The following is a 14,245-nucleotide window of genomic DNA, read 5'->3' as shown; positions in this document are numbered from 1 at the left end:
ACGCGTTGTTATGTTCAGTCCTCTTTTACAACTGAGAATAACTTCCATTCCACAAAAGTAACGGTAAGAACCGGATGTCGTATCGAAGAAAGCATGAGAACAAACTGCCAGGGAGGTCATGATCCATCATTTGCTTTTCATATTAAGCAATCTAAACATTTATTTCTGACATACTCAAAGTAAGAAATCGTACTACTTGTTACTATTTTGCGGTGTATGATCGGCGTTAAATCGACTGAAACATAGATCTTATGTCTCTCCTTACTCTACCGCGTGAAAGAAAGGAAATGGGGTGGAAACAAGCAAGTTAAAATTCTAGAAGACAGCTTTAATTAAAAGTAGGTTCGGTTTTTTTTTCAGTTATGTACCTTCTCCACAATCACAGTAAAAGCTTATTTCAAAATCAACACATTGTCCTCCAGGCGCAAGAGCGTTGACACACACCAGTCCTCTGTCCAGGTCACAGGTCACTTGTGGCGAGTACACATGTGCCTGTATTTCGGTGCCAACAGTCCGACACCTGTGAACAAAATATTTAGTAAACACTCTACCATTGTGACATAAAATCAGTATTAAAGTATTTTTAAAATGTGGATGATTGTTGTTTATTAACGCAAAATGTGATTATGTCTGTTCTGACTACAAAAACATAAAACTTCTACGTTTTATGTGCCGTTAGCAATTAGCTATTCGGCATATTGATGGCTGATGAGAAAACCCTATGAGGCCCATGGTCAAGGGGAGGGCACTTATTAAAGCACGGTGTAGCCTCCCTTGGATGAGTAGCGTAAACACATTACGGGGAGCAGAGGAAGCCCACTTTATGGGAAAATCTCTCTCACACACACACAATGGTGACAAGAAAAGGAAGCAGTACTTGACAGCAGAAGGTCTGGCGCAGAAGCTGTAATACTGTCTCAGCTCGGACAAGACTTCATAGTCTCCAGGCCCTGAGGTCTCGTAGTTGTGCGACACTTGCGGGGTGTCCAGACTGAAGTAGCGGGTCCAGCCCTGGGTGCACGAGTAAGGCATGGTGACGATGACAGAGCCCGGGGTGGTTGATGGGGTTCCTGAAGCACAATAGAGAGTAGTGATCTGAGAAGGAACAAGAGTCTGTTTAATTTACCTTGTTACACCTTTCCTAAGCCAGTGACACTAATAAATAAATAACAGTCTGTAGCTACAGGTTTGTGATCCACGTGATCATACCTTCCGTTACACTCGGCGTCTGCCCTGACTCAGTTGAAGTAACAGGAATTAGAGGTGGCAAAGATGGGAAGAAGTCTGGCGGCAGTGTTTCTGCGACACAACAAAAATGTTTTATTTATCGCACGACACACAGTTAAAGCCATTACGAGCAAGCAAGCAGTAGCAAAGCTATTTTCTCCTGAAAAGATGCAGTTCACTGGCGTGTACATCTATAAACTGATTTTAAGCAGAAACTGGTCGTTTCCGACATACTTCTTTATAATTTGTTTTTGTAAACATTCATGCCAGTGATACCATTTGTCGAAATATTTTGTGGTTTTTTTTTTTCTCCACTAAAACGCTGACTTACCAAATGTTTCAGGGCAGCCAAGAAGGGTCAGCCTGAGGGAGGGTGCAGTCGAGAACTTCAGGGGATGCACCCTCACACAACGCACATTCCACTCACTTCTTAGGAACATGTGACTGACAACTGTAGTGGAGTCAGTGTTGCCTTCAAAGATCTGCAAAAACAGAAAAACAGTTGCTAGAAGACTAAACCTCGTTTGTGTGATCTCCAGAAGTGTATACTGTGCCTAAATATTTTTTTATACTTTCTTTCTTTTCATTCATTTCTTTCTGCTAGTTTTTACCTTTCTTCTTGTTCGCATAAATGATTAATTAATCTTTTAAATTAATGGATTTTTCTGTTAACTTCTGGTGGATGGGATGGTTGGATGGTGGACGTTTTACTGCTTTTCATGACCGATATACTCTCTGTCCGCAGTACTATAAATTGTCCTTTAAAGGGTTAATAAAGCGAATGTTTTCCACATTGAAGTATGTTTTTTGTTGATTTTTATCGTGACATCACACAGACCTCTGTCTTCCTGTCGGAGTCCATCAAATAGCGGAAGGTAGTGCAGTCGCTGCTGATCTCCAGTGAATAACTCGTCACCCAGCTAGTGGCGCCGCCTTTCGTGTTTATTCCACTCAGTACCCGAGGGTACCCGAGATCCACCTGCGCCAACCGGTCCACATTAGTTTGAATAAAACCCAATCATTTGCGACTTTTATAGTCATACACCATATATACTATGTCGCACTAAGCTTTGTATGTTTTAATACTTCTGTTAAAAATAACTGTTTCTGTTTACAGAAAGAAAACGATCTTAAGTTCAATATTGTGGGCGATGTTCAGGAGACAACATAGGTTTAGACATTAACGAGAAAGAATCGCTTTGTACCTGCAGCCATGGGTTGCTGTCATCGGGTGCTGGTGTCCAGCTAGTCAGGGAGTCCATGCCGGCATTGCTTGCGTTGTGGTCAGCATCAAGTTGCGAGGAGGCTGTCAGTCGTAACACAGCTTCTTGTGAAGCATTCATGATTAAGTCGGACCGACACACTGCAATATTCAAGAAGATAGATTCATAAATGTAGCAGTAAACAGTATCCTAGGTTATATCATGTTGTGTCTGTTAAAGTGGGGAAGGAATCGTAAGAGAGAACGCCTGCCAGCTAGAACCTGCGAAGAACAAATTACGGTCTAAGGGAGACAACCTACATAATGAACTCTCTGTCGAAACATCTAAGAGTTTTGTCCCTTGCATCGCTAGGCGGTTATTGGATTTTTAAACTGTAGTGTTTATTCAAATAAATAAATAGAGAAAGGATCCTTCCCACTCATTGTTAAAAGCACATCTCAGACTTACGAATCTCAGAACAGTCGCAGAAGACTCGAATTTCGTAATCTTCGCAAGTAGACCCTGGGGGTTGTATGGAGTTGAGGCAAGCAAACCCAGCCTTGGTGTTGCAGACCACGCCCACCTTCTCCGTGACGTCAGAGTTAGCGCTGGAGTTGACCCGGCGACACTGAATTGACCTCGTGAACCTTTCATCACAGATGCGGTGAGAATTGCGGAGGTCGACAAGAGACTCGAGGTCGCCGGCTGCGTTGGGAGGACCGCTGTTCGTCCACGCCGTCCAGCCAGTGACTTGACACGTGCCATAATTAGGCAGGCCAGGTGGGGTTTGGAACGTGCTGGTCTGAGAAGTTGGCACTTTGGTTTCGTAAGGAGTGGGCGTTATCGTTGATATTTCGGGCGAGATGCCAGTGGGGCGACTAGGACTTAGAGTGGTGCCCTTAGTTTCCGGCTGCGTAAAGGTCACTGCGGAGGTTACAGAGCTGCCCTCTTGTATGCTGCTGCTGCTGGTACTGCTGGTGCTGCTGCTGCTGCTGCTGCTGCTAGCTGACACACCTGTTATCAGTTTTACCTTGCGTTTTAGAACATTGCTTAATAAACACCTATGTGATTACTATTAATAATTTGTGTTACGTTGGTAAGGCGTATCATACACGATACAAGTATAATTATAGTACATCATTTAAGACATATTTTAACCAGTTGCTGATTTTGGTCAAGCATCATCCTACAGTTCTGTTTCAAGCGAAGGGGCAGGGGCTAGGGTGGACTGAAGAAATACACATGCTGTGTTTGCAGTTCAACATTAACTTGCTTAGCTGATGCCTCAGTTCTGTGGAGGAGGTGGATGGATGTGGATGTAGTGAACAGTGTAAACATTTAGCAACTCACAGCCACAGAGGAAGCGAACTTCGTAGTCATAGCACCTCTGGCCATTCTGATCTCTGTGGTAGCATCTCAGGCCGTCAATCAAATTGCAGGTGACATTCTGTCCAGCGTTCTGCGCAGCCACTTCTCTTCCAATCAAGCGGCATTGAATGGAAACCATTTCCGCTTCCTGGCAAAAGGTGTAGCGCATGCGCAATGCCTGGAAGCTCTCTACGTCGCCGACGTTGGTGAGTGTGGGAGTGGAGGCGGACATCCACGATGTCCATCCATCGACGCATCTGACGGGAGGAAGGGAAAAGGAGGAGGAAATGGAAGGGGACCAAGCTGCGCTGGTGCTGCCCACTGGCGAAGGAGACGGCGAGGCTGCTGATGAGGATAAAGACGATGAAGAAGCCGCGGTAGATGAAGTCTGGGAAGGTTCTGCAGTAGACGTGGTAGAAGACGTGGCAGTGGGCATAGCAGTGGGTGTGGCAGTGGGCGTAGCAGTGCGTGTGGCAGTGGGCGTGGCAGTGGGTGTGGCAGTGGGCGTGGCAGTGCTGTAACGGCTCGTGCTAGACCAAGTGGACACGCTGACGTTAGCAGGGGTTGCAGGTGTCACTCTCGTGCAGTAGCCGAAGCTGATATGCTCAATGTTGCCGTTACGACAGTTGCTGAAATGACAGCAAAGTTCTGTAGTCATCATCTGTAAGTCATCATCTGAGACCTTTTCCAACCAGCAAACAACACGTTGTATGTCTTACTATAAAGAGCCTCTGAGTGGACTCAGTTCCGAATTCTGTTAATTGCACAACAGATCACTGCTATATTCATATTAAAAACAGAAGGGATCAGATTAAACATAAAATATATTTTCGAATTTCTTTCCCTTGTTTACAAGATACTATCAACACACGGCATTAAAAAGGAATCAACCTACTTAGTAAATAAAGTTTTCATTGGCATTATTCTTTATCATCAGTTACCAGAAATAATTTTGATGTATTATTTGTTCTCGTCACTCATCCAGTCTGAAGCTGATGGACATTATCTTCTGGTCATCACGCGATCTCATACTAAAGTCTCATTCTCACCACTCACCACATCTCAGACTGAGGAGTCACTTTCCTTGATCCCGCCAGATCTCTAAAACATCATATTCCATATTTACCATCTCTGATGTCGTTATTTTTAACCATTAACCAGGTCATCAAACCAGATCTCACAGGGATATCAGTTTCTCCACTCACCAGATCTCACACTGGTTGTTGCACACGCTGTCGTCCCACACCCGCTCTCCCTCCCTGTACAGCTTGCCGCGCACCTCACAAGCAGGGGTCTGACACAGGACCTCGGGGATGCAGGTACTTGGCTCCTTAAGGCTGTCGTATACCTGTCCAGCTGGGCAAGGATGCAGGTCGCAGCCTTCCGAGCACGTACTGCCGGCATCGCGGCACTGCTGCAGCATCTGCTCGTGCACCAAACGGTTGTCACAGGTTTTCTTGGGGCACGACGTGATGCAGGGGTTGTACGTCTTGCAGTCCTCACACTCGATGGCTGCAACATCACAGAGGCACGAATCTCAAAACATGGAGCATTTAAATACAATTTCATGTGAAACAGGAAGTGTCAACATTTTCAACCATCAAACTATCCAAAAGCTGACTTTTCAGTAGTAAAGGGCCTAAATGTTAAATTTTTAAAGTTTCCTCTGGTTAGAAACTAGGGTGATTTATGCATTATAGTCAGAGTCTTCGTGGAAGATGGATTATTGATGAGTGGGTTTAGTGAAGGCTGGTCGTAGGTAAATACTAATGGGCTACAGGTAAAAGGGCGAGCTTGAGTTTATGGAGGGTTATGTGTGGGTTGAGGGATGTCAAAGACACGTTGAACATGCTCACGGCAAAGGTCGTTGCTGCGCCATTTGATGAGAACACCCTTGGAGGCGCAGACATGCGCATAGGCGGCGATGGAGGTGCACAAGCACTCGCAGTCTCCTCCCTGGTCGCAGGCACATGTATCAAAGACACACCTGTACAAAACATCGATAGACTCAATTCTGCAATACAATATTGAAGAAAATGTTCCACTAACCGAAACTGCTTTTTAATCTGACAAAGTGACAATGTTGTGTGCCTATTAATTGTCATATCGTTTGATACCAGTCGATAGGATCTTATTTTCAATCTTTTTTGTGAATTTCTTTGTAATGTATGCTTTGCCTAAATGCGTACTTAATTTTTACAAGAAACAGATGCAAGAATGGCGTCTGGGAACACTACTTTTTCGATTTTTGTAATATTCTGAACACTTGATCACTAGAGTGGTTGAATTGTCTCCAAACACCTTCATGAAGTCGATACTGATGAGGCCTAAGACTGCAGTTAGCTTTGACCTTTGACCTCTGCACAACACTAGAAACACTTCAGACCCAGTTAGATCCAGGTACTGATATTGGCAGATTCTCTACCTACCTGTCTAAATACTTTTTGTAAGGTTCTACTCCATGGCAAGAGCGAAACACGTCAGAGGACAGCACCCCACACTTCCGCTGAGCCCAGGGTTTCCGGTGCGGAGCCTGCTCGCACGTGTCAATCACTTCCGCTGCGGGGGCGCAGTAGGCGTGCATCTTCCAACTGTCGCCAAACGTCGTCGCCTTGACGGCAGGGGGGCCACCCTGGGGGGTGGTGAAGTCATCTTTTTGGTCGCCGTTGAAGTTTCCACAGAGCCCTTCCACCTGTGAGCATTACCGTTAGGTGTCATGAGTCTGCTGGGATGTACCACTTCACACTCTCTTTTGTTGTAGTGTACTGTGGATAGTTTTTACGACACCCTTATGTCATTTACCCACTCGTAAATATAAATGTATCAACATACATACTTATAAATAATTATTATTGTACGATAATAGAGTGATAGTAATGGACAGTCACCTTGGGATATGTGTAGCTCAGGAGAAAGCTGTCTTATTTTGTTAATGGGGAGGAAAAGGAGAGATAAGCAAGCAAGTAGAAAATTTCTGGAATGAAATACTCGTGCACTCGTGTAGTCTGTGTGTATATATATAAATGCTTACCTGACCGCGAAGACTACTGCTCAGCTTGACGTACAGGCGCGTGCCGTGATCCCACTGTAAGGACAGGCCGAAGGGTGTGTCCACGTGGAGGAACAGTCCGATCTCGGTGACAGTGAAGGGAGAAAAGGGTTCCGGTGCCACAGACTGGCCTCGCACCAGGCGGAGACTGTAGAAGGATGCAGTGCCTAGCAAAACGAGAAGACTAAGTTGTAAAAACACGTTTGGCCTCTAGGTGCAGTCCTTATTACCATTATCACGACCTTAATGATGTTACTGTCATCACCGTCAAAGACAACGTTCTGTGAAAACGTTCAATGAAAAACGAATGACAAAGATTTTTCATTATGAGATATTGACTTCTCCCGTGTACACTTAAGACCTGGCCCCATTGCCTGCCAAAGAGGTTTATTCGGTCACCATAGGAAGTCGAAAGTTTCATGGTTTTGCTTTTAATCTTTAATCAGACACATAATAAAAACAGTGACAGTGTTTGGCAGATTTCTATTTATAAAAGTTACCAAACTTTATCCCGTGTTTCAAAACATGTCCAGTTTAAATTTTAAATAACTTTACGGGCGACAAAACCCGCCCTAGGGTCACTCGCCCCCTAACAGCAACATCCTCGTCGTGTGTGCTCGCTTTATTTGTTCCTTTAAACAGTTTAAACATTTCCTTGTCCTGGCGTTGTTTCCCTCACCTGGCGCGCCGACTGAAACCGTCGCCATCTTGGAGCACGTCACACCGGTCGTGCCGCACGCGACGTTTTCAATGGACACAACAAACGGGGTGGCGCTTCCGTCGCGAGCGCGAGTGAGCACGTAGTCGCACGTGCCTTGGAACTGAAAGTCCCGCCCATCGAAGGTGGTGTAGTGCGAGTCTCCTACGGCGCTGCACACGGCGGGACATTCCTTGTCCTCGCACTCCCACCGTCGATTGGTACACGTGCTGCAACACAGGAATGTAACCTCATTCCTCCGCGCCTTTCACACTTTTATCATTATTATTACCGTCATCTGGAACAAGTAGTTTATGTTTCATTTCCTCTTACCATTTATTACAGTCCTTAGTGATTGTGTCTCCTTGATAAAACGCCTTGCCGCCATGGTGACACGGACACATGGACACGTTGACACACATCCCGTCGTTCATAACGAGGCCAGCGTTGCAGGCGCATCCCGGCTTGCACTTGAGGCGGTCGGCGGAGCACGTGGATGCAGCCTCCAGTGAGTCGCAGGTGTCCGGACAGGGGGACACACAGTCCGTGTAGTGCATGTTGGCCTGGCACAGCGACTGCAGGTCGTGCGGCAACAGGACGCCGGCATCGTAGTTCAGGTGCGAGCAGGTCCACTTCGCCATGTTGCACACGCTGGGCAGGAAGCAAGAGCGAGTAAAAAATATTAGCTATGAATAAAGTATCTGCATCTTTCTCCATCTTGTTCTTTAAAATAATAATAAACGTGTGTAAAGCTTATTTTCCTTGAAGTTGCGAGCTCAATGCGTCACAAAAGAAAGACTTCAAACGAACCGACAGCCATTCAAACAAGAAACAACAGATTTCTGTCTGTTGAAAACGTCTTCTGAGTCTGCTTCTTACCAAAGTTGTGCCCCTTTGAGTGCCTTGTAGCCTGGAGGGAACTCGTGACCGTCGAAGACGCAGGGGCACTGGGACACCGGAACACACTGCCCTTGGTTGTCCAGCGCCTGACCGTCCGGACAGTTACAGCCTTCCACACAGTGCGCGGTGCACGTGCTGCCGGCCTCCGCCATGTTGCGACAGGTGCGTTCGCAAGGGTTGCCGCACACCTGGTATTGCTGTAGCCCCGGGCAAGGCAACTCTGCACACAGGACAGTAACATAACTGAGGTCTTTCCCACAAAATACCTTTACCCATTTCCGTTGCTCTAAGTCCAGGAATTTGAGCCACTTCCGTTTTCTCACACGTAACATTATTGTAACGTGTTTGTGTTTACATCTTCCATTTGTTGGTATCTATCACTACTTAGTTCTTGTAAATAGTCATGCACACAGGCAAGAACTTAAACTCCTCAACACCTAACTTTGCTGAAATTTAAATCAGCACAGGGTCTCAATTGCTCAAAGCTGAGTGTTTTTGTTTTCTTTGCGTGTTTCACATAAGGCGTTCGTGTGCCTTTTTCAGATGTGATCACCCTGCTGTATCAAACAATAAGTTAAGGAGTTTTCTTAATGTTGTGGTTTGTTTTTAATACCCCGGGTGTGGCACTAGACACTTACTGCATTCAGTAACGTTCTCCCGCCACTGGATGACCACGCCCTGGCTGGCGCAGGTGTCCGCATACTGCCCTAGGGAGGGGCACAGACAGTCCTGGATGTTGCCCTGACATGAGCACACGTCGTACATGCAGTTGTCATAGTAACTCTGCACGTCCTCCACCGAGTGGCACCCTGCAGGCGGAGAATAGTGTGAAACCGCGAAGATCTTTTTTCCTTATCGTTCCCTCTCTCTCTCTCACACACATAGAAGCACGCACGTCCCTAGGTCCTGAAGTGACCGGACATCCTAACGCGAAAATCTGTGTTATAATATTCTTTGTCAGAAAGAGGACAGACATCAGGGGAGGCGGGTAACATTTTACACTGAGCCAGTATCTCCGTGTTCATGTTCTGTGGTGCAAATCATGTCATCACTGCCGCTGTCCACAGACGGAATGCAACTGTTCTTTGCTGCCTGTAAACACTCTCCTTGTGTCCCCTGTGACTAGTCACCTATGCAAGGCTCACCTGTGAAAAGATCGCTCTTGAGGGCCTTGCACAGGGACAGAGCCCGCTGCCTTCTTTGCCCGTTGGTGTCGCAGGGGTTGGGGGGCGGTGCGAGAGACACATCCCGGCAGTTTGCGTCTGTCTTCCACCTGCAATGGCGAATATATGAGACCTATGTGGTGAGATATGTATGCTGAGATGTATATGGTAAGCTGTATATGTTGAGATTTATAAGGTGAGACATGTCTTGGGAGACTAGGAGTTCTGGGTCGTGTGGCCTATATCAAAAGTACATGCCATGTGATAACAACCAAACCTTCCGATGACAAAGATTATGGCAAGACTTTGCAACAAATACTCGCCCCAAATAAAAACACTGAGGACGAGTTTCCGTCTAAAGATATCTAACAGGGTATCGCTTCCTCCATAAGCTATTATTGTCAACTGTAACCTATATCTGAACGAACTGTGGAGACAGAATGTTTGTTGACGAACTTGTTGCCGAAGGCGTTGACGTTGGTCTCCGTGTCGCCATCGCGCGTCTGAAAGTCGTTGTGTTGGTTGTTGTCAAAGGTGCCGCACAGACCCAGCGTCCTGCCCAGCAAAGATGGCGGAGCCTTGACGTACACCCGAGTGCGTCCATCCCACAGTATGACGATGTTATTCGGCAGCTCCGCCTAGCAGACCGAAACATTGTATTGTACTATATGATCGAGATAAATAATCGTAATCAAGTAAACAAAAATCATTCTTGTAAAAAACATCGTTAACCAGCTAACCTGTATGAAGAGGGAGGACACCATAAAGATCTTGACCCCAGCGACCTCCGCGGGTAGCGTTTTGACCTCGCGTCCGTTGAGAAACAGTTGGTGGTTGTGGTCCAGCCTGATGACGTCCTCGCCCAGTTCGAGGGTGACGGACTTCGCGCAGGACGCCTCGCCAACTCCACACTGTAGAACAGACGGTCAATGTATGCATGGTATTTAAAATTGCAACTCAGACTCATGTGGGAAGGGCGTGATTGTTCATGGAAATTAGTCAACAACAAACAACTGAATAAAGAACAAACTTTAAGAAGGAATTAGTAATGAGATGAAAAATGTTAGTCGCTCCCCTTCCCCACCCTAATCGTCAAATTTGTTGCATGTTTTGTTAGAGAGGCTAAGCTGACCTCCTGGTTGTCGACGATGATTTTGTAGTCCTTGTCATACAGCATGTAGTAGGAGCAGGTGCCCATGAAGTCAAAGCGTTTACCGTCAAAGGTCAGGAAGTGCGGGTCGCCGACAGACGAGCAGGTGGCGGAGCACTTGTTGTTTGTGCAATTCCACTTGCTGGCGTTACACGTGCTGCAGGCGAGAAAGATAAACACATTTCGTCAGTCCTCATCCACATAAACTGCTTTTCCCCCATCCATCCACCCATCCCCTTCTCCCTCCCACACGTGACCAGATGCAGGTCCCTCACCGTCCCCCTCACTTGACTCACACCTTCACAACCTGTCATTTCCCACGCCCATTGTTGATACTTTCCTACCTGCAGGTGACGAATTTGTCGTTTCGCTGACGAAGCCTGTAGTTTACATTACTTAGTGGATGGAGAAATTTAATTGACTTATTGATTGATTGATTGATTGATTGATTGATTGATTGTGGCATTATTTCGGACTCACCAGTTGTTGCAGTCCTGCTGCACAGTGTCGCCGCTGCGGTACTCCTTGTCGGCGTGCACGCACGGGCACTGGTCAGCCACCACGCACGTGCCGGCGTGAAGGAGCATCCCCGCAGGACAGAAGCAGCCGTCGATGCACGTGCTGTCTGTACAGGTGCCAACAGACGCACCGCATTCCTGGGTACAGGAGCTGCCGCACTGCTGGAAGACCATGCCGCCGCTGCACTGCATGGCTGTCACGTGACACAAGAACAATCTCTAACTTTCAAGCAGCAGGACTCGTTTAGCTTCGTTGTCAATAATTTGTACAAGACTTTTACAATTAAACAGTCATCATTAGTACCCCACTAAATATAAATACATTTGGTTTATTCGCGTTTAGCATTATTGAAGAGGCTGTTACTACAGATTGCTAACTAAATAAAAAATTATTTTGTTGTAAGAGTGAACTATTTCAACCAAGTTTTTGTGTCAATGCACAGAACATTAGAGGTTTGTGTCTGCTTGAATCCTAAAACGACAGAATCAGCTCCAAGAAAGGCAGACACAGAAGGTTATTTTTTTCAGAGACATTATTTTTACATTAGTAGTTTGTTCCGGCGACCCGGACACGAGCAGGAGAATCAGAAATCTCCACGCAGGTGAGACCCCGATAACCTAATAACATGACATTGTATATCTTTTTTTCACTTGAATCTGTATGTAAGAAAATGAGGAAAGTGACTCTCACGACATCGAGTTTCTGTTCTCCAGTTGACGGTGACTCCGACATCATTGCACGCGCGTGCGTACGCCTCCATGGTGCTGCACGTGCAGTTCTGGTTGTCATAGATGCAGCAGTCCTTTGTACACGCAGCCAGGTAGGGAGCAGGATCCACGTACTGAGAAAAAAATACGTGTATCCAATTTTTAGTCGTGTAAAAAGAGAAAAGGGAATATGAAGAGTCTCATACCCTAGCAGCCTTAAGGTAATGAAAGTAAGATGATAAATTAGGGTCCATCATAACCGATGCTTTCTGGGCAGGGAGAGTTTTCCATTGTTGCTATGCAGTGTTCAGACCAGCTGGTTTTTTTTTCATATTACTTAATCCCAGGAGATCTTTGGCAATGGCTTATAACCAGGGTCCCAGGGATCAAGAAACATTCATGAAGTTTGGTCGCTAATTTATTACTAGGAAGACAAGATGCTCACCCTTGACTTACCCAGGACAATGGCTTACCGTTATTTCATGAATACGACCTCACGTTCGCTCAGATAATTATTTCTGTTTATTCACAGCTCTCCCACCACCCACACGTTCACTGACCTTTGACTTCACAGACTAGTCGTCTTGTTATTTCGTACGTTTGTTTATGTGTTTAAATAAGCACATATCAACCACTAGAGGGCGCTTTACAAATGTTTATAAGCAGCAGCAGAAAAAGAACGTATAACAGTTGTAGTGTAATGATAGCCGTAGCCCAAGATCGGAAGACTGCAACATGAGGGTTCTGGTCAGAACATTGAACTCATTACTCACATTGTTACACGCCTTGAAGGCAGGGTCAGACAAAAGGTCACGACACTTGGACGCGGCTTTTTTCGCAGCGATCTGTATTTCTGGTACATTTAGCTTGCACAGATCCTCTTGGTTGACATCCAGGCAAGTAGCTGTGGAAAACGCACGTGAGCGGACATACGTTTATATATAGAGAGAGAAGATGTTTTGCTAGCGAATCACTCAGACATCTCCAGAGCTGCTATCATTTCACTACTGGAGACCATAAAAAAAGACATATTTTCAGCTGAGTTTCTCCGAGGTGGACGGAGAATCGGAGCAATTTTCTTAAAGAATGTAAATTTTTCATCAACGTTTGTAGTATACTAACCTTGGTGGATATGTATTAGCAAATTTGGGTAATATGTAGTTTGCGATGGTGTTATTCGTTATTCGATTAAGGTGGATGACAGGTTTTGCTGACTGACCTTCACCAGGTGGAGTGCGCTTCCAACTGCTCGTGAAAGCTTCAAGTGACGTCACCTGACCGGTGTTGTCCTCAAAATCATTCTCTGGGTTTCCATCAAAACGACCGCACAGACCACAAGTCTTTCCTTTGAGGTCCTCGGACACCTGCCATCATCTCCATCATTGTCACTCACACTCAACATCACTGTCATCATCAAAACTATGAATATAACCTCCAGTGTCACTGTAGTTAAATCCAACAATGTCACATATTCGTCGATGTCACCATAATTGCCGGAACTGTCTCTGTTATCTTTTGTTACAATTGGTGTTGTCATTGCCATAGTCATCGATTCCATTATCAATAGCAGTTTTGCTATCATTATCAGTATTATTGTCATTGTTAGTCATCGTTGTCATAGTCACTGTCACCGTCATTGTCAATTATTGACTTTGTCATTGTCACTTGAATCTTTCCTCCTTCATTGACATGTCTGTCCATCTGATCATTATTTCAGTTTCGCCACTGCCTAGTTACCTTCACGAGGATGGATTTCTTGGCGTCCCACTTGACCATGACGCCGATAGAAGTCCTGACGGTCAGGTATCCTCCCACCTGCTCAAACACCACCCCCTCCCGTGACGTGGGCACGTGCAGTGTCTCACCATTCCAAGTGACCACAGGCACACCATCTGGCATTGAGATAAGTAATGAGAATATATTCAAAGTATTGTGTTTTCTTTCTTACCGATCTCTTAAAAACTAATGTTGAATGAAGAAGACTATACATACACTAAAATACACACAGCTTACATTCTATCACGTTAACATTAAGGGTCAATGTTGTTATTGCTATTGTCATATATATCAGAAAACCGTCTAATTTCAAACGTAAAATGACAGTTTCAGGTGGACATAGAAAATTTTAGGATAGTATTTACTACTTATTCTATTCTGAAACAGGAACTCTAAACCTGTTGTTCATCTGTGAGTCCAGCATCCAAATACAGAACACGCACAAACGCCATGTTGAAACCATAAATGAAGCTACGTGGTAAATAAG

The 14,245-nt window shown here is 45.5% G+C and overlaps 1 protein-coding gene across 2 annotated transcripts in view; it reads right to left on the bottom strand.

The window, feature by feature from the left end:
- Window positions 1–14,245, bottom strand: part of LOC112564354 (mucin-5AC-like) — a 36,554-nt gene that overhangs the window by 16,716 nt on the left and 5,593 nt on the right. For both annotated transcript variants that reach the window (XM_025239096.1, XM_025239097.1), the window contains exons 8-32: window positions 13,720–13,874; window positions 13,202–13,346; window positions 12,756–12,886; window positions 11,966–12,116; window positions 11,237–11,468; window positions 10,739–10,913; window positions 10,347–10,517; window positions 10,063–10,244; window positions 9,589–9,716; window positions 9,082–9,252; window positions 8,423–8,663; window positions 7,877–8,194; window positions 7,526–7,773; window positions 6,829–7,013; window positions 6,227–6,489; window positions 5,654–5,784; window positions 5,003–5,309; window positions 3,780–4,426; window positions 2,898–3,443; window positions 2,433–2,590; window positions 2,066–2,206; window positions 1,559–1,709; window positions 1,210–1,299; window positions 878–1,070; window positions 369–520 (exon numbers count right to left, since the gene is read on the bottom strand). In XM_025239096.1, the coding sequence (XP_025094881.1) occupies window positions 369–520; window positions 878–1,070; window positions 1,210–1,299; window positions 1,559–1,709; window positions 2,066–2,206; window positions 2,433–2,590; window positions 2,898–3,443; window positions 3,780–4,426; window positions 5,003–5,309; window positions 5,654–5,784; window positions 6,227–6,489; window positions 6,829–7,013; window positions 7,526–7,773; window positions 7,877–8,194; window positions 8,423–8,663; window positions 9,082–9,252; window positions 9,589–9,716; window positions 10,063–10,244; window positions 10,347–10,517; window positions 10,739–10,913; window positions 11,237–11,468; window positions 11,966–12,116; window positions 12,756–12,886; window positions 13,202–13,346; window positions 13,720–13,874 (5,412 nt within the window). The remainder of the gene's footprint in view (window positions 1–368; window positions 521–877; window positions 1,071–1,209; window positions 1,300–1,558; window positions 1,710–2,065; window positions 2,207–2,432; window positions 2,591–2,897; window positions 3,444–3,779; window positions 4,427–5,002; window positions 5,310–5,653; window positions 5,785–6,226; window positions 6,490–6,828; window positions 7,014–7,525; window positions 7,774–7,876; window positions 8,195–8,422; window positions 8,664–9,081; window positions 9,253–9,588; window positions 9,717–10,062; window positions 10,245–10,346; window positions 10,518–10,738; window positions 10,914–11,236; window positions 11,469–11,965; window positions 12,117–12,755; window positions 12,887–13,201; window positions 13,347–13,719; window positions 13,875–14,245) is intronic.

The sequence above is a fragment of the Pomacea canaliculata genome, linkage group LG5, assembly GCF_003073045.1.
Source record: "Pomacea canaliculata isolate SZHN2017 linkage group LG5, ASM307304v1, whole genome shotgun sequence".
Classification (NCBI taxonomy): domain Eukaryota; kingdom Metazoa; phylum Mollusca; class Gastropoda; order Architaenioglossa; family Ampullariidae; genus Pomacea; species Pomacea canaliculata.
Note: the sequence above shows the minus strand (reverse complement) of the source record. Positions and strands in the feature narration are given on the sequence as shown.